At 46.8% G+C, this 21,485-nt stretch overlaps 1 protein-coding gene across 1 annotated transcript in view; it reads right to left on the bottom strand.

Moving 5' to 3' along the window:
* Window positions 1–21,485, bottom strand: part of cttnbp2 (cortactin binding protein 2) — a 58,379-nt gene that overhangs the window by 31,822 nt on the left and 5,072 nt on the right. Inside the window, exon 2 of the mRNA XM_034536121.1 lies at window positions 19,797–19,904. Within this exon, the coding sequence (XP_034392012.1) occupies window positions 19,797–19,904 (108 nt within the window). The remainder of the gene's footprint in view (window positions 1–19,796; window positions 19,905–21,485) is intronic.

The following is a 21,485-nucleotide window of genomic DNA, read 5'->3' as shown; positions in this document are numbered from 1 at the left end:
AAGCTGCATTCTCTCTACTGACCACCAGGGGGTGACTCCTCTGGTTGTATAGAAGTCTATGCTTCATGTGTTAAAGCTGCATTCTCTCTCCTGACCACCAGGGGGCGACTCCTCTGGTTGTATAGAAGTCTATGCTTCATGTGTTAAAACTGCATTCTCTCTCATGACCACCAGGGGGCGACTCCTCTGGTTGTATAGAAGTCTATGCTTCATGTGTTAAAGTTGCATTCTCTCTACTGACCACCAGGGGGCGACTCCTCTGGTTGTATAGAAGTCTATGTATATTCAAGGATAGCTGCATTGCCCTCGCTAACCAGACGCCATGGAACACTAAACCTTACATTTCATTGGCTCAGACATTTCAGGGTTAATAAGGTTTAAATGAGATGTTTACCCACTGCTTACTGCAGGCCGGGTATTGCATTGACAACAGTAATACTATAGTATTTACAAGTGCAGCCGTGGTGTGAGACCTCAGTATTATTAGCCTCAACCTTTACAGGCATGCTGCACTCCGTAGGGGGGGGGGGGGGGGGGGGGGGGGTGGGGTGGGGAGGGGGGGAAGCGTAGGACAGATGAGAGTTGAAGCCCAGAGGACCAGAAGAAGAGGCCCTCCAAAGCGTCTCCATCGGACTCCATTCATGACTGAATGTCAAGTCAGTGGCCGCCTGCCAATATCCAGCTCCGAGACCCAAAAGAACACACACACACACACACACACACTACAGAGCGCACAATAAATATACGTTGCTCTTTATGGAGCATGACGTCGACCCCACACACACCCATTAGGAAACTAGATGGAGAAAGAAAAGTGTTTTAATAAATAAAAACTCTGATGAGACGCTCTCTGTAATAGGGGTCTGGTTCCAAACGGACACTCTTCATCAGTTCCCTGCTTCAGTCTGCCAGCAGCCGATTGTGTGTGTGTGTGTGTGTGTGTGTGTGTGTGTGTGTGTGTGTGTGTGTGTGTGTGTGTGTGTGTTTTATAGGTGACTACCGAGGTTCAAATCAAGGACACTTCATTCCAATCCATTAAGGACGAGGACAACGCCAGAAAGTTAACGGACGTTCCAAAAAAGAAAAAATTACCACAATTTCTTCTCGATGGTGAGGATTCATAACTTTTTTCATATATATATAATTCATTGAAGTGATAGACACGGTTAATAATTAGTTACAAGCCAAGTTAAACGCTAAATACAACAATATGGACGCAATAAGACATCGAAACCACCCCAAATCTCACTTCCTATCTCATAAAAATGCAAAAACCTGCATTCTCCCGGCATATGGAAGAACAATAACAAACAAAAGGGCACAATCACTTCTACTAAAAGCCAAATAAACAATTTTTCCCCCAACCGCAGCGTTCTCATAACTATTTGATTGACATGAAACGATTGTAGAACGATACAGAAGCTCGCAGTCGGATTTTAGACCAATGAATACAACTAATAATACAATAAAAAGTTGAAGCGGTGCCTTTGAAACTGGGTCTACGTCCTCCGGAGAATCCTCCGTTCCAAAAGTTATTTACAAGGTTTGGAGGTTTCACAATACACCATTAAACTCAGCGTACTTTCTATTTTTGTGCCGAATTCACAGACTTCTGCTTTTGCCTCCAGCTTTTCCTTCAAAGTGTTTCTCTGCATGATGAGCGACCTGATTAGCGCTTCGCTCCCGAGGTGCCTCCTCGTTGACTCCGCTCTCGAGCCGCCTCTCTGGGTCAGAGCGGAGACAAACAGCGACGAGAGAGGAGCCGAGACTGTGTGTGTGTGTGTGTGTGTGTGTGTGTCAGCACGGGGTGGACGGTCCCTCGAGATGCCCCCCCCCCCCCCCCCGGGGGAGCATGGAGATGATCCCGAGGCCCATCTGTCATTCACACACATGCACTCGCACCAATTAAGCCGCGTTCGCTGGACGTTTAAACCCCATAAAGCGCGGAACATGAACCCAACCTCAGTCACTTAGGAGGTGGCGCGGTGGCGCCTCCGGCTCGAACGGTGAAGACTGGAGCTCAAAAAGGTCAGCAGCTGCAACCACGAGACTGAAGTCACGGCGCACAGAAAGCCTCCAGTTGAACAGCGAGTGTGTGCGTGGGTGAAGGAAAGCTCGAGGAAAAGCGGACGTCTGTAAATTCAGCACCGACGTAGAGGGTACGCCGAATTTAACTGTAAAATGAATTTAATTGTCTGTTCTTTTTCATACTACCCTTTTTCACTATTTGATTAAAAAAAAGTTAAAAACAGACGATTTGGTTTAGTTGTCAAAAGTTTGAGTGGTAGATCAACGCTTCTTTAAAGGAAACTTATTCAAAGCAGCGATGACGTTGCCTCAGGTCCGACATTAACCACATAGGTAGGTAGTTGACTCATCCGTTTCAGCCTCTGACTACCTACTGACCCACCCACCAACCAACAAGGCCACCAATCACCTTCCTACCTACCCAACCAACCAACCACCTACCTACACAACCATCCAACCACCTACCTACCCAACCAACCAACCACCTACCTACACAACCAACCAACCACCTACCTACACAACCATCCAACCACCTACCTACACAACCATCCAACCACCTACCTACACAACCATCCAACCACCTACCTACACAACCATCCAACCACCTACCAACCATCTACCTACCCAACCAACCACCTACCTACACAACCATCCAACCACCTACCTACACAAACAACCAACCACCTACCTACACAAACAACCAACCACCTACCTCCACAAACAACCAACCACCTACCTACACAACCATCCAACCACCTACCTCCACAAACAACCAACCACCTACCTACCCAACCAACCACCTACCTCCACAAACAACCAACCACCTACATACACAACCATCCAACCACCTACCTACACAACCATCCAACCACCTACCAACCATCTACCTACCCAACCAACCACCTACCTACACAACCATCCAACCACCTACCTACACAACCAACCAACCACCTACCTACACAACCAACCAACCACCTACCTCCACAAACAACCAACCACCTACCTACACAACCAACCAACCACCTACATACACAACCAACCAACCACCTACCTACACAACCATCCAACCACCTACCTACACAACCATCCAACCACCTACCAACCACCTACCTACACAACCAACCACCTACCTACCCAACCAACCAACCACCTACCTACACAACCATCCAACCACCTACCTACACAACCAACCAACCACCTACCTACACAACCAACCAACCACCTACCTACACAACCAACCAACCACCTACCTACCCAACCATCCAACCACCTACCTACACAACCATCCAACCACCTACCATCCAACCACCTACCTACACAACCAACCAACGACCTACCTACACAACCAACCAACCACCTACCAACCACCTACCTACCATCTACATACCCAACCAACCACCTACCTACACAACCATCCAACCACCTACCTACACAACCATCCAACCACCTACCAACCACCTACCTACACAACCATCCAACCACCTACCTACCATCTACCTACCCAACCAACCACCTACCTACACAACCATCCAACCACCTACCTACCATCTACCTACCCAACCAACCACCTACCTACACAACCATCCAACCACCTACCTACACAACCAACCAACGACCTACCAACCATCTAACTACCCAACCAACCATATACCTACCCAACCACTTACCTACCCAACAAACCAACCACCTACCTACCACCTACCTAACCATCTACCTACACAACCACCTACCCACCTACCCACCACCTACTCAACCATCCAACCATCTACCTACCCAACCACCACACCAACCTCCTGCCTCCCTACTTGCCTGCCTCGCTTCCTGCCTACCTACCTAACTGCACTATCTATTTATCTAAGCCTAAAACCAGTGCAACCAAGAAGAGGGAATACCAGAGACTAAGTGCAGCAACTGAAGCATCCACATCGAATAAAAGACGCCCAACGCAAGCACTTGCATCATAACCAGCAATTAGAAGGACAGGTGCTTTTGGTATTATCATAAACTGTACATGATAAAATGGATAATTTGACATTTATTTTTATATATATATATATATATATATATATATATATATATATATATATTGACATTTGGTTGACGATCATCATAATAACACGTACAGTAAGCACGTTGAAATGGGATCCTTTACATGAAGAAACATGCACAACATAAATCTAAATCAGTATGCAGAGTGATGATGGCTGCTGGCTACAGTAACACTGAGTCAGATATCCATCCCAGCAGGCCGAGAGACAGAGAGAGAGAGAGAGAGAGAGAGAGAGAATCTGACACCCGATGACCTGCAGTCACGTGGGATTTCACTCTGCTGGAGGGATCAATATGAGCGAAAAAGATTTGATTTGACAAAGAGAAGCTGAGCTCCGGCACGAGGAGGAGGAGGAGGAGGAGGAGGAGGAGGAGGAGGAGGAGGAGCAGAATGAATTAGCCGGAGATAAAAAGGGAACCGCAGAGAGGTGCCGGAGAGGAAGAAAGTAGTTCCTTCCTCTGGTTACGCAACGTGTTGACCTTTCTTTTTATTCATCATCACCCAGAACAGAACAAGTTGGGGAATTCACTCCGTTTCATGAGTCGGTTTTTTTATCCGATTAATTTATTAATTGTTGAGTAACTTTTTGAGTCAGAACAGGGAAGTTTTCAGAATAGGTGGTTTGGTCTTGAAAATAAAAAGATATCACCCCCACAACAATAAATCTACTTATTGTTGCATCTTTAAGGCCTTTATGTCTGGCAGTCCGTCTGAGCTACTCTGGTGAACCCTAACCCAAACCCACGGTGGACTGGAGTCTGGGCTGAAGGAGGTTCTGGTGAACCTGCATGACGTCATCTGGTTTTCAACAGAATCCGACCCGGTGGCTCCGATGGGGAGCTTTAAGAAGGACTCTATTGAAACCGGACCATCTTCTCTCTGGTGGTCTAGTTTACTGATGTAGGTCTTATAGAGGATCGGGACTACGCTGAGACTGGTTCAGGACAGAAATCCTGAAGAAAATGTTACTGTAAAAATAAGTATTACTGTAGGAACTAAAACCTTAGTGGATGCTTGTGGCTTCACGTCTCTGCAGGACGACCAAAAGGAAGCGATTCCACACGCCATCACTCACTTATCTCTGTGGTTGTCGGGTGGTGGTGGGGGAGGGGTGGTGGGGGGGGGGGGGGTCATTGAGTTGCCCTCGAGGCGTCGACGCTGTCAGCACAGAGCTGACATCACTCTGACATGGGGGAGGGGCCAGAGGCCACTCTTACATAACCAACCCACACAACGGCAGCTCCCGGAACTTTAAACTGGTTATGAAAATAATCCATTTAGCTCATTTATGTCTCTTCACGACCTCCAGACCACCAGAGAGAAGGCGGGCCGCTTCTGTGACCCAGATCCGTGGTCTAGACCCTGATCCTGCAGAGTCCAGTCCGCTGTGGACTAGACCCTGATAGTGCAGTTACATTAATTCGAGATAATTGTGAACGGATCATGAAAATAATCTCTAATCACAGTAATATTTTTGTTTCCGATTTACTTGTGAAATGTGCAACATTTAAGGCTCCATCATTTTTTATTGATACGTCTTTCCATAAGTGATATGTGAAACTGCCGTATCATTTTTAGAAGAGCAAACGCACACACACACACACACACACACACACACACACACACACACACACACACACTACTGTTAATGTGTCACCGTGCAGACTGGAGGCGAAGTGATGTTTTTTCTTCTTTTACCCAGAATTCCACACACAGCTTTCTCCACTCATGTTTAATGAGCCCAGCTGACAGTTTGATGAAGCCCCAGATACTGTACACACACGTACGTACGCACACACACACACACACACGTACGTACGTACGTACGCGCACACGCACACACACATGCCTAATAATAAATAATCCTCATGTGATGTGAAGTCTCTCTTTCTCTCTCCTGAGGATCACCGCTGGACGCCGGCCAATCGCTCCTCCACCTCCTCGGCATAAGAGGAATTATTTTTGGGTTTAGCTTAGCATAAAGCCTGGAAGCGGAGGGAGACGGCTAGCCTGGCGCTGTCCAACACAACACAACTTGTCATTTCCGTGAGCTTAAAACATGTCAGCAGACGTGTTTTTGGAGGCGGGCTTCCAGGCTTCTTATGCTAAGCTAGGCTAAACGCACCCGGACATGAGATTGATCCATGAGCATATCGGAGAGGCTGTAATTTAAAATAAAAAAGTGACGCCTAAAATAACCACAGAATGACGCCCAGCTTTTAAAAAGTCTGGGTCCTTTTTGTTCGGTCGGTCGCCACGGCGACAAGCAAGCGGTTTGTTTTACCTGCTACATCAACGCTCAAGAGAGAGCGTCACCTGGGCGTGAATACAGCCGCGACGCCATTGTTTATAATTCTCACACACACACACACATTTATACAGAGTAAAATAGAGCCTAAAAAGCCCTCAACACACACACACACACACACACACACACACACACACACAATCCCTTAGCTATATGCACATTTTGTTTTTAAAAATAAAATGCAAGAATGAAAACTTCAAACAAAACATACTGAGGCAAACGCCTCACAGCAAACACACATTTTAGTTCATGCACGCACACACACACACACAGCATGCCTTGCAGCTGTGTGTGTGTGTGTGTGTGTGTGTGTGTGTCAGCTCCTTGCAGCCTATTTTTATCCTTAATGCCACAGTAAACCAACACACTCGCCTGCTGCCTGATTAAACCTCATAGTCCCCGTGGGCAGCAACACAAAAATCCCCCCAACATCCGATAGGGCCGCAAGTGTGTTTATTACTCTCACTGTGTGTGTGTGTGTGTGTGTGTGTGTGTGTGTGTGTGTGTCAGAGACTGTGCTGCAGTCATGTGCATGCATATCTATTTTTCTTATTAAAATATGTGTCAGCACTTTATATCCGGCTGATTTAACCCCATGCTGGAAAACACACACACGATGGCTCCTGCTAGCATGGACATACACACACAACACACACACACACACACACACACGATGGCTCCTGCTAGTATGGACATACACACACACACACACACACACACAGACACACACACACACACACACACTGGCTCCTGCTAGCATGGACATGGACACACACACACACACACACACACACACACACACACACACACACAGGCTCCTGCTAGCATGGATACACACAGAGATAAAAAGAAGAAGAAGAAAGGGCGAGGTACAGCCAGAGGGCTCGTCTCCAACAGCTCCTCTGATATTATACATCAGTTCAAAATCACAGAGCTCAGCAACTCTGGACACCTGACCACACACACACACACACACACACACACACACACACACACACACACACACACACACACACACACACTCTCTGACACACAACTATGACAAACAAAAACAAATATAGACAGAAAACCAACAGGCAGGAAGTTGTTTGTCAGCAGCCGGTCCAGGAGACGAAATGCACAAGCAAACTCTTTTTATAGCTCTTCAAAAAGGAAAAAAGGTTGTGCACACGGCACCGAGTTCACCGCCTCCACTGACAGTGGGGTGAAAAAAAGTCTGAAGTTTACTTTGACAGAAAATCGGAGAAAAATGTCAGAAGCTGGAAACATTGAATTGAATCATCCGAGTGGAAAATGTGAGAAAACGATTAGATTCAGTCGGTTGCAATCTGCCTCCGCGCCACTAGATGTCACTAAATCCCAGTAACGCCGTCTCCTTTAACTTTAACCCGACCGTGCAGGAAGAAGAAGGGCATGAAGGCAAAGAAGAAGATGTGGAAGAAACCAATAGAGGTCATCATCGCGGTATAATGAAGAGAGAGAGAGCGGATCCTTTATGACGGCCAGTGAGCAACAAGTCGCAGAAGAAAAGAAAAAAAAAAGGAACGAGATAAAGACTGAAATCACATTTCGTTAATCAGTGTTGGTCAACCCCCCCTCCTCCTCGTCCTTCACTTCTTTGCACCCCGTCTGCATCACAACGCCCCCCCCCCCCTCCGGCCCGCTCAGAAAATGGCACACGCTCGGGGAAAGATAAATCTCGACCGATGCCATTATTGATCGGCCCGAGGGAGCCGACAGAAGGACGCCGGGCCGGAGAGGAGGAGACTTTCCAACCGCGTAAAAAAAAAGAGAGAGAAAAGAAGGTCAAAAACGTCCCAGTTTTACCATTAAAGACGTTTCAGCTCCTCACGTGATTCATTCCCTCGGTAAACATGAGTTTATGGTCTTCTTCAATACAGCGTGATGTTCATTTAGTAAGTTATGGTCCATGTCAAACAGACCATAAAGCAGGGGGATGCTTTAGGGGCGGGGATTACTGTGATTGACAGGCCTCCTTAGATATAATGATAACTATATTCATGCAGCACCTTTAAAAACAGAGTTTACAAAGCAGCCGAGGCAATAAAACCGAAGGCCCCACAAAGCCAGACTAGAGTTAGAGTTAAACCCGACTTAAACCAATCGTCTCACGCTCATCCCAGGGCATCCCATAAAGACGACGAAGGCCAAGGACAATTTGATCAAATCTGGGTGTTTGAATGGATGTTATTTTTTATTTTTTTAAGTTGCATTTACTGCAAGGAAGTTTTACTTTAATCGATTGGTGGATTATTATTTTATTCCATAAAAAAAATTAATAAATTATAATTTCGGCTCCAATCCTGTGCTCTTCCTGCTCCATTAAAAATGAGGGCTTTAATTAATAATCGACACGCAGATCATTTCATCCGACCCACAACGTGCACGTTTCCCAACGAGCGTCTTTACGTGTTTTAAAAAAAAAATACATTTCTGTCTGTCGCCGTTCATCTCGTCTTTAGGATCAAGCTGCTTCAATCTCCTCCACCGCTCGGCTACAGCGGACGATGAGCGCGTTAAAACCCTCGTTTCTGCAGGATGGAGCCGGGCGCCCCCCCCCCCCCCTCTGGTGTGAAAGTGGCGGGACGCCCTCTAATCCGTGTCAGGATCTGGCCGAGTCGTCATCCAGGCTGAGGACGAACTAATTAGTGGAACGAGCTGGACGCAACAGACGGGGCCTCAAAGAAGAAGAAGAAGAAGAAACAGACTTAAAAAAGGTGACTTTTGCATAGAAGTCTATGGGAAAGTGACGACATATCTCCAATCACTCCATTAGATTCGTAAAGGCACTAAAAATATCGCTCGACCGGATATTTTGTTCATAAACAATCATCAGAGTCCATTTATTTTCTCTCTCTCTCCGCAATGGAAACTCATTTTTCTGCCGATTTGAGGAGGACAGAGCGGCCGGTGTTCCTGAACTCCACGTCCAGACAAAGCGCCGGCTGTCAGAGCCGAACTCCCCCCCCCCCACACTCGACAGCACTTTACTCCCCCCCCCCCCCCCCCCCCTCCATTCCCCTCCCCGGGGCAGAGCACTCTGCTTCACCCCGAGCAGAGTGAACATTAAAGTGGAGACGGGGGGGGTTGTTGTTGCCCCGGAGAAGAACGGGGCAACAGGACGAGGACGAGGACGAGGAAGAGGAGGAGGAGCAAGAGGAGGAGGAGGACGAGGAGGAGGAGGAGGACGAGGAGGAGGAGGAGGAGGAAGAGAAGGAGGAAGAGGAGGAGGACGAGGAGGAGGAAGAGGCGGACGAGGAGGAGGAAGAGGCGGACGAGGAGGCGGAAGAGGAGGAGGAAGAGGCGGACGAGGAGGAGGAAGAGGCGGACGAGGAGGCGGAAGAGGAGGAGGAAGAGGAGGCGGAAGAGGAGGAGGAAGAGGAGGATGAGGAGGAGGAAGAGAAGGAGGAAGAGGAGGAAGAGGAGGAGGAAGAGGAGGAAGAGGAGGAGGAAGAGGAGGAGGAAGAGAAGGAGGAAGAGGAGGAGGAAGAGGAGGCGGAAGAGAAGGAGGAAGAGGAGGAGGAAGAGGAGGCGGAAGAGGAGGAGGAAGAGAAGGAGGAAGAGGAGGAGGAAGAGGAGGACAAGGAGGAGGAAGAGAAGGAGCAAGAGAAGGAGGAAGAGGAGGCGGAAGAGGAGGCAGAAGAGGAGGACGAGGAGGAGGAGGAAGAGGAGGAGGAGGAAGAGGAGGAGGAAGAGAAGGAGGAAGAGGAGGCGGAAGAGGAGGAGGAGGAAGAGAAGGAGGAAGAGGAGGAGGAAGAGAAGGAGGAAGAGGAGGAGGAAGAGGAGGAGGAGGAAGAGAAGGAGGAAGAGGAGGAGGAGGAGGAAGAGGAGGAGGAAGAGGAGGAGAGCTGTAGCTGCTGCTGAATGCGTGTACCTTTAATTGCTTTTGCTCACAACGCATTACTGTGAAGCCGACAGAGAGACGAGCCGTCGGGAGGTTTGATGGATTAATGGCTGAAACCTCCAGACTGTGTTCTGCACTGGCTTTCAAAGGGTCTTTTTTTAATTATTATTACTTATTGTTAGGTCAAATGACGTCAGGCCGAGCGACCCGTCTCTCCTCCTGTGGGGACTCGGCTTCATCCCACTAATTAACCCTCCACGGACGCCTTGGCCTCCATTTTGGAAATGAGTCGTTCTTTCACATTTAGATGAGAGCGTCTCCTCCGCTCACACACGCCTCCTCCCCGTCATTTCACACACGCCGAGACTCAAGTCGCCATCTTTCTGTCACACACACACACACACACACACACACACACGGTACACGGTTCCAAAGTTGCGGCTGCTTGAGCTGAACTTTACTTTGAAAGAAAGGCCTCCCACTTCCTGCCTTGTGCCGTAAACCAATCCAGAGATTCCCTACAAATTAAACTTTCAACATGCGGAGCAGGAGCTGAAGAGAGAGAGAGAGAGAGAGAGAGAGAGAGAGAGAGAGAGAGAGAGAGAGAGAGAGAGAGAGAGAGAGAGAGAGAGATAGAGAGGTGACCCCAGATATTATGTAGAGTAATAACGAGAATAGATGAAACAGGGTCTCTCTGCTCTCTCTGTCTGCTCCAGCTGAACACCCACACTATTACACGTATGTGTGTGTGTGTGTGTGTGTGTGTGTGTGTGTGTGTGTGTGTGTGTGTGTGTGTGTGTGTGTGTGTAACAGGTTTAGTGAGTTATTTTTATCCGTTTGTTTCTCAGTGACAATGCAACAATGCACACCTCGTACCAGATGTGGCTCAAACAAAAAGGCATCGGCATTGAGCAATACAAGCTGCATTCTCTCTCCTGACCACCAGGGGGCGACTCCTCTGGTTGTATAGAAGTCTATGCTTCACGTGTTAAAACTGCATTCTCTCTCCTGACCACCAGGGGGCGACTCCTCTGGTTGTATAGAAGTCTATGCTTCACGTGTTAAAACTGCATTCACTCTCCTGACCACCAGGGGGCGACTCCTCTGGTTGTATAGAAGCCTATGCTTCATGTGTTAAAGCTGCATTCTCTCTCCTGACCACCAGGGGGCGACTCCTCTGGTTGTATAGAAGCCTATGCTTCATGTGTTAAAGCTGCATTATCTCTCCTGACCACCAGGGGGCGACTCCTCTGGTTGTATAGAAGCCTGTGCTTCACACTCAACACGTGCTCAGAAGGTTTTTTTACTCCTTCCTAGAGGATCAGGAAAGACGAGTTAACTCCTTCTGTTTTATATCACCGTCACGTGGAGCTGACGTGTGTGTGTGTGTGTGTGTGTGTGTGTGTTCATAGCGCTCTCAGCCTGTCATGTCATCAAATCAACAGACCGAGAGAGAGAGAGAGAGAGAGAGAGAGAGAGAGAGAGAGAGAGAGAGAGAGAGAGAGGTTAAGTAGAACAGGGAGATGTTTGACTACTTTATGAAACTCTTGCGTATGAAAGACATTAAAAAAAAAAGTGTGAAGACGGAACCCAGAGGAGCAGAATGACGGACATCGAAATCAACACGATATTTAATGTACGACAATAACTCTCCAATAAGGAACGAGAGAGAGAGAGAGAGAGAGAGGAGGGGGGGAGGGGGGGGTCGCCGGTTCGATTCCCTGCTGGGGGGCTGCGGCACTGCGAGACACTTTAGATAAAAGCCTCCACCGAACGAGTTACATAATTATGTAGAGAACGAAGAGAGGCTGAGGAGTGAAATATAGGTCTATATAAAGAGGGGGAGGGGGGGGGGGGGGGGGGGGGGTACTGTCAGAGAGAGAGAGAGAGAGAGAGATGCTTTGACCTACTTCATGAACACTTCCCCAGTAGCTCCGTTTCACAGGGAAGATTTGTTGCGTACACAGGACACACACAGTGAACACACACACACTAACACACACACACACACACACACACACACACACACACACACACACACACAGACACGCATTACATTCAACCGAACTCACTGAAAGAAGAAGACCGTCCAGAATACATTTAAATATGTTTAAATAAAACATTTAGAGGTCAAGCAGTAAAGAAGCTCTTAAAGATGGAACAACGCTGTAAAAGAATTATGTAAAAGGCTTTTTCCAGTCGGCCGTGTTACTGGTTTAAAAATGGCGGCGGGTTTTCGACCACAAACAGATGGATTACACCTGACATGACAATTACAAGGAGCACATTACAATAACAGACATATTTAAAGCCCGGCGTGCAGGCCCAATAAAGACAGAAATCATAAATAATATGGTTCATAGTCTATTTCTTCATTCAAAATATATATAATATAATATATGATGCCAGTAATTTAGTAGTAGTAGAGACATTTAGTCAAGAAGTGGACCTCGTTGTCATGACAACACCCGTTGGTTCGGTCGTTTTGAAGCCTCGAGTTCGGCGTTTTGGCCGTCGCCATCTTATTTTGCAACCAGTGAACGAAAATGACCATATTTGGACTGCGGAGGGGAGGGGTGATGTAGAGGCGTCGTACGCGGCTCAGGTGGCAAACCTGTCAATCATTCTGTGGCCCCGCCCCAAAAGCCTTTCAGGGAATCATTTAAAAACTATGAATGTCAAATGCAATTTGAAGGAGCAAAAAAAAAAAAATTATATATATGAAAAACAATACTGTAGTTGCAGCCCGACGTGTGTTATGTATGCATACACACACACACACACACTCAGACATGCTCTTTCAACTGTGAGAGTCCTCCACCTCATGGGAGAGCTCCCGTCTCCTGCATTGACTGACAGCACTTCAAAAACCACCCCTCCAAAAAAAAAAAGGGGGGGGGGGGTGTCTGTCATAAGAAACAGGCTCTCCAGAGACTTCCACAGACGGGTTGTACCACTTCCCTTGAGATGGGGTGTGTGTGTGTATGTGTGTGTGGGGGGTGGGGGGTTGATTGTTGGTGGAGTTTTTTTACCCTCATTCCTAAGTGTCATGTCAGTGAAACACGAGCCTGGGAGCTTGTGAAGGAGGGTCCGGGTTAGGGGGTCTGGTTGCTAGGTAGCGATCTGAGCCGGATGCTGATTGGCTTGTGTGTGTGTGTGTGTGTGTGTGTAGACAAAAGCCTCGTCTCGCTCGCTCCAACTGAATTTTGCCAAATCAGCCCGTCTACAGATGTTGATCCAAAACCCCAATTATCTTTCCCAAAAATGTGTGACGGTAGAGATTTACTTTGGGCAAACTGCCTTCGCACCAACACACTGACAGAGGAAACACTTTCTCAGTTCCATTTCATCAGGTAGCAACTCGGAAGGATTTAGGGAACAAGTGGTGAATGGTGACTAATGAAGCCGCATAATGAAGCCGTCTGTCTGAGGAGATAAGACGAGGAGGCGTGAAACGGAGAAGCGAAAAGGAAAGCCGGGCCGAAGGAGAGGACAGAGATCAATACATGAAAAGATTTACGGGAACAAAAAGAAAGGAGACATTGCTTAGTGTGTGTGTGTGTGTGTTGCTAGAAAAAGCCCAGCAACAGGGCATGCCTGAAATAGCTTCAATGGACGGAGAGAACATGACGCTGGAGAAAAGAGGATGGCTCGTCGCCAACGCTGACCGCGGCCCGAGTCAGATGGCGGGTCATCCCACCACCGCCACCTCTACCATCACCACCACCACCAGCTCTACCATCACCACCACCACCACCTCTACCAAAACCACCACCACCTCTACTATCACCGCCACCACCTCTACCATCACCACCACCTCTACCATCACCACCACCACCACCTCTACCATCACCGCCACCTCTACCATCACCGCCACCTCTACCATCACCACCACCACCACCTCTACCATCACCGCCACCTCTACCATCACCGCCACCTCTACCATCACCACCTCTACCATCACTGCCACCTCTACCATCACCACCTCTACCATCACCGCCACCTCTACCATCACCGCCACCTCTACCATCACCACCACCTCTACCATCACCGCCACCTCTACCATCACCACCTCTACCATCACCGCCACCTCTACCATCACCACCACCACCACCACCACCTCTACCATCACCATCACCACCACCTCTACCATCACCACCACCTCTACTATCACCGCCACCTCTACCATCACCACCACCACCACCACCACCACCACCTCTACCATCACCATCACCGCCACCTCTACCATCACCACCTCTACCATCACCGCCACCTCTACCATCACCACCACCACCACCACCACCTCTACCATCACCATCACCACCACCTCTACCATCACCACCACCTCACCACCACCTCTACCATCACCACCACCTCTACCATCACCGCCACCTCTACCATCACCACCACCACCACCACCACCTCTACCATCACCATCACCGCCACCTCTACCATCACCACCTCTACCATCACCGCCACCTCTACCATCACCACCACCACCACCACCACCTCTACCATCACCATCACCACCACCTCTACCATCACCACCACCTCACCACCACCTCTACCATTACCACCTCTACCATCACCACCACCTCTACCATCACCGCCACCTCTACCATCACCACCACCACCACCACCACCTCTACCATCACCATCACCACCACCTCTACCATCACCACCACCTCACCACCACCTCTACCATCACCACCACCTCTACCATCACCGCCACCTCTACCATCACCACCACCACCACCACCACCTCTACCATCACCATCACCGCCACCTCTACCATCACCACCTCTACCATCACCGCCACCTCTACCATCACCACCACCACCACCTCTACCATCACCATCACCACCACCTCTACCATCACCACCACCTCACCACCACCTCTACCATTACCACCTCTACCATCACCGCCACCTCTACCATCACCACCACCTCTACCATCACCGCCACCTCTACCATCACCACCACCACCACCACCACCTCTACCATCACCACCACCTCTACCATCACCACCACCTCTACCATCACCACCACCTCTACCATCACCACCACTACCATCACCGCCACCTCTACCATCACCACCTCTACCATCACCACCGCCACCTCTACCATCACCACCACCTCTACCATCACCGCCACCTCTACCATCACCACCTCTACCATCACCACCACCTCTACCATCACCACCACCACCTCTACCATCACCACCGCCACCTCTACCATCACCGCAACCACCACCTCTACCATCACCACCTCTACCATCACCGCAACCACCACCTCTACCATCACCACCTCTACCATCACCACCTCTACCACCAACACGCTGAGCAGAAATGCCGACCACCCCCAACCCACCTCAAGAAGAGAGTCATTGTAACAGAGAAAACCCATTTGTTTATGGTTTATTCAGGTACCACCAACCCTGACGGGGACACCTTTACTTTATTCACCTTTATACTTTATACTCCGGCGAAAACCGTGAGGGTGGAAGATATAAAAAAAAGGCATGAAGTATTAATACACAGGTATGACATTTTTTTTTTTTAAATCCAGTAATAAAAATCGATCGTCTGGAGAAGCCCACGCTGCTCTGTTTGGAAACGAAGAAACACCCGAGGAGGAGGAGGAGTTCGTAAAACCGGTGCAACGACATGATTCAGTTTTTTGTTTGTTTTAAGTCTGACTTTAACCATCAGAAGACGATAACACGCAAATCATCCGGAAGGTTGTAAGAGGTGGCAGCACGAGCACGTCCTCTGCAAGCGAGCAGGTGAGTCGCCGAGCAAAGAGAATCGTGTTCATCTTCTTTCTGGTTTTATTATGCACAATAAACGTTCTTGAAATACCTCAAGGTCTAATATGTGTAATATGTGTGTAATATAGTTAAGTGTAATATGAGTGTAATACAGTTAAGTGTAATATGTGTGTAATATGTGTGTAATACAGTTAAGAGTAATAACTGTATTACACGCATATTACACGTAAGATTAATGTGTGTAATACAGTTAAGTGTAATATGTGTGTAATACAGTTAAGTGTAATATGTGTGTAATACAGTTAAGTGTAATATGTGTAATATGTGTGTAATACAGTTAAGAGTAATATGTGTAATATGTGTGTAATACAGTTAAGACTAATATGTGTAATATGTGTGTAATACAGTTAAGTGTAATATGTGTGTAATACAGTTAAGTGTAATATGTGTAATATGTGTGTAATACAGTTAAGTGTAATATGTGTGTAATACAGTTAAGTGTAATATGTGTAATATGTGTGTAATACAGTTAAGTGTAATATGTGTGTAATACAGTTAAGAGTAATATGTGTGTAATACAGTTAAGAGTAATATGTGTGTAATACAGTTAAGTGTAATATGTGTGTAATACAGTTAAGTGTAATATGTGTGTAATACAGTTAAGAGTAATATGTGTAATATGTGTGTAATACAGTTAAGTGTAATATGTGTGTAATACAGTTAAGTGTAATATGTGTGTAATACAGTTAAGAGTAATATGTGTAATATGTGTGTAATACAGTTAAGTGTAATATGTGTGTAATACAGTTAAGTGTAATATGTGTGTAATACAGTTAAGAGTAATATGTGTAATATGTGTGTAATACAGTTAAGAGTAATATGTGTAATATGTGTGTAATACAGTTAAGAGTAATATGTGTAATATGTGTGTAATACAGTTAAGTGTAATATGTGTGTAATACAGTTAAGTGTAATATGTGTGTAATACAGTTAAGAGTAATATGTGTAATATGTGTGTAATACAGTTAAGTGTAATATGTGTAATATGTGTGTAATACAGTTAAGTGTAATATGTGTGTAATACAGTTAAGAGTACTTCATCACCCCTTCAGAAGCAACTATGTTGACAGGGACGCAACCGGATGCCATTCACCGGGAATCAAACCTCCGAAACACACGGCGGCGCCTCACACCATTACTCGCGGGGGAAGTTGAGAAAGATTCAGTTTTACGGCAACAATGTGGCACGCCGGCAACGTACTTCTTGCCGGCGTGGGAACCGCAGAGGGTCTTTGAAAATACCATTTAAAAAAAAAAAAGGAGCTCAGGGCTCGACAGTGTGGGTTTCCACCAGTTTGCCCATTGGCAACCACTTCTTGGCCTCCATATAGGCCAAGAATATAAAAAAAATAGGAAGAAAGAAATGTGCAACCCAAAATAAATACAAGTTCTACCTGTTGCATTGGTGATAGTTGAATATCAGAACATGATGTGTGTGTGTGTGTGTGTGTGTACAGGTTCATTATTAAACTGAAGCCAAACTGCATTGCGTCGTAATTACTCAAAATATAAAAGGTGACTAAAAAACAGTGTTTAACCAGTGTAACCACTGGAGACCTTCATCAGCACTGAAGAGGCTTGAGACTTTGTGTCTTTGTGAACGTTTGTTTTTAAAAATAAATTAAAATGTTTTAAAAGCCGTGAAGAATGGGTGACTTGTGGAGCCGCCGCTGGCCATCATGCGGCATCGCTGACGTTTCGGCTAATCTGCCTCTTTTCTTTTCCTCCAGGATGAAACCCGATACGGCGGCTCAGCCACACGCTTATTAATCTGCGGCACCAAAAGCCTCTTAATAACGATGGTGGTGGTGCCAAGACGTGGAAGCTTTTGGCGTGGGGAGCAGTGAACGGCGGGGGGATTGGTAGTGTGGGGGGGCACTGTGTAGCTCTGTAACGGTGCCCCTGCAAGGTGCTTCCGGAAATATTGACCAATACGGCTGGTTATCTTGGTTTGTGCTTTGATTGTGCAGTGACTTTGGTCGCCCTGCAGCTTGCGGCCCAAATGGAGTTGTTCTTCCGAAAGTTTGGGGGTAGGGGGTTGGTTGGGTTTGGATAGAGGACTGGAAAGCGAGTGGATGGAGGGAGTTGGCTCTAACCTCTCAGGGGTGACATCAGGCCTCCATTTATCACTCTCTTCCTCTCTGAATTGCATCTTTCTAAACTCGTTATCACTTCTCCCGGTTCCTCCTCCTGCCTTCCTCCGTCTCCCTTTCTACCGGACATCCCCGTCCAGTAGAAGACTATCTATCTACGACAGAACAAACAGGCTCTTTGTGTATTGTAGGAGAGAGGAGACTTATTTTATTGAAACCTGGATAGGATATGCATCCACAGGGGAGGTGGTGGGTTCTTAACGTCCGCATAACGCATGAACAAAGTGACGGTGAGGTACACAAAAACAAACCAATACCCGAACCACAAAGAGACCGAGGACGAGGTCACATTGGGCCACGGACCGTCCTAAAATGACAGACCCGAACAAAAAGACAAGAGCAGGAAGTTCAAATTACTTTTCTGGCACATTGCCAGAAGAATATAAGCCTGAGCAGGACAGCCTTAGAAAGTAGAGCGCGGACAAACTGAGTTGCCGATCCTGACCTAAATACAAAGAGAGAGAGAGAGAGAGAGAGAGAGAGAGAAGAGAGAGAGAGAAGAGAGAGAGAGAGAGAGGAAGGCATGCGAGCGTTTGGTATGAAATAACTCGGCTAACGGCGCCAACGATGCTAACGGAGCCTACAGTTATTTCACGACATCTTTACATGGATAATAGTTGTTTTGCTGCTATATTAATGGTCAGGATGCTAAATACAGCTCCTTTTAGTTGGGTTTTACTGGCTATACACTGGTTATGAACTGGTTTTCCATGCGAGACCACTGGAAGCTCTTGTGATGTCCTAAATCCTGGTGTGCGCTACCAAAGGAGTTTCTGATGTTCGGAGATTGGCATTGGACCAAGGATTACATCGGCTTCTTCAAATCACTCGTTCAGAAAAGAACAAAATCGATGTCCGTTGCTCAGCTTCTGTTTTACCATCAAATTAAAAAGCAGAAAGACTAACTTTCCCTCCTCAAAGTAGCAGCGAGCTCATAGTTCAGCATCGTTCGCCTGGAGACGCCACTGAGAAAGGTTCACCGTGTATGCAAATAGAAACCTATTTAACATTGTACTCAAGCAGCGCCTAAATCGGCTCTCAATAGTCACTGAGGAACACCGGGGAGGCAGAACCGGTGGCCTCAGCCGTCTGTTTATTACCGATGGTTAAAGCAGGTGGTGCTGGGTGGACACGAGGATTTGATCACGTTTTCCTGGCAGGAAGTGCTAACCAGTCGCTCAGCCAGCTCTCATTTAACAAAGGCAATTAGACAGAGACACTGCCTATCAGCGGGTAATTACTAAGCAAACAAAGAAACCGCAGTGTCTTTCATGGCGATCACAGCAGTGTTGTGCACATTTCTTTGAGGGGTCGGGGGAGGGGGGGGGGGTGACCACGGACTCAGATCTCGTGATACCGCATTCATCGAGCAGCGTTCGTGACCATTCATCGCTCATTAAAACAGGCGATTCCCCAAACTCAATTTCTGGGCCACAATCGGCAGCTTATCCTCTCATCTCAAGCTCCGGAAACGGGCAGCGCCGGATCGGACCCGACAGGCGGCGTAGGCCGAGCTAATGAGCACGGGAATGTGTGTGTGTGTGTGTGTTGTCCGGACTCACCCTCAGGGCCTCTATGACCAGGTCGCGGGCCTCCAGCTCCCCCTCCATGATACTCAGCAGGGTGAGCAGCTCTGGCTTGCTCAGGTTATCCATGTTGAACTCACATTTCTGCAACACAGGATGGACAAACACACACACACACACACAAACGTCAGTGTCTCACAATGCAATCACCTCGTCGGTCCTCATGTCGGGGATTACTGCTCTAAGTACGTGCACACACACACGGGGAGTTTGACTCTTTTTTTTAGCATTTCTCTCAATGGACTTACGCAGAGATAGCTTTAGAACAAATAAAAGGAAAAGCTGAGCCAATAAGGTGGGGGGGGGGGGGCAGTCCAGAAGATCAACCGGCATGAAATTCAAAGTTTTAGACTGTTTCTTTAAGTTGTAAACAATATAAATAGTGCAAAGAAATACATAATGAAAAGGTGTGCAGTATATGCATACAGTACATGTCTATATGCAGCATGTAGGAATTGTATATGTACACACACACTTATTTTTAATACAATGTTTAACCGTCAACAACCTGCATTTTCATTAAGTCTTGCAACTTGTACTTCAGTATTGAATCAAAATACTTCTTTCCACCACTGATGTTCGGGCATGCTAACCATTAGCATGTTAGCTTAGCGTTCCTATACGTGCTAACGCGGGAGCACAGAATGTTTCCGTTAGTCCGTTAAACATTTCTCTCCAATCACAGCGACGATTGGAGAAAAGTCTCCACATTTTCCAGAAGAGTCCGGTGGACATGTGTAACAGGCGGCGGCTCATTTGGATCGTCCTCTGGGGACCATGAATGTCGACCGGAGCCCATTTAATAAGTTTCCAGATCTGACAACTCGCTTTGTGTTGCTTGTATGACGAATGCGCCACTTACTCCGGGTCCCCACCCGGTCTCGTTAGGAGCAGCCCCTTAAATGAGGCTGCATGTCCCGTGCTACCTCGCAGCCGTTGGGGCCTAATTACGTTTAGCTCGCTCATTAAGCACCGACGTGGTCAGCGGCTGCAGAGGAGGCTAATTGGGCTTCCCCTTCTTTTTTTATTTCTTCCGACTGGGAATCACATTGTCTGTGTTATAAAAATGTAAATGTTTATAGAACCAGACGTCGCTGTGGATTTTGTGGGTTTACTAAAATGCAACAAAAAAAAAAAACTTGATTTTTTTTTCTCCATTCCTGCAAATGCCTCACACATTTTATTTGAGTTGTATGAATCCTTCTATTGCAACAACTTCATTTCATCAGTGTGTGTGGACAGTTTGCATATTAAGAGTTAAGAAAACTTGAATTCAATCAACTAATATTATTAACGATCAGTTGAGTGAAAGTCATTTTTAAAGAAGAAAACACAAAGAAAACTTCGGAAATGTGACGATTTGCTCCGTTTTCTGGAAGGTTTTGGACAGTTATTAGAGAATAACAGAGTTATTAGGGATTATTCAAGAAAGATAATTTGTATATTAATCAAAGAATTGTTAGTTCCAGCCTAATGTGCCTAATGTACACTATAGTAACATAAAACTCTAAAAGGGGCTGTTCTAAATGTTTTTTTTGTTAATTGCAATATTTTTTTAATGTATTTTACAGTTACAGCAGAAAAAGAAAATGACAGGAATTAGTTTAGTAACTAACTTCAAACCTCAGAAATGTGACAGGAGATTGGTGTTAAATTCAACAACAA

The sequence above is a fragment of the Cyclopterus lumpus genome, chromosome 6 (assembly GCF_009769545.1).
Source record: "Cyclopterus lumpus isolate fCycLum1 chromosome 6, fCycLum1.pri, whole genome shotgun sequence".
Taxonomy (NCBI): domain Eukaryota; kingdom Metazoa; phylum Chordata; class Actinopteri; order Perciformes; family Cyclopteridae; genus Cyclopterus; species Cyclopterus lumpus.
This window is presented reverse-complemented; position numbering and strand designations above follow the sequence as displayed.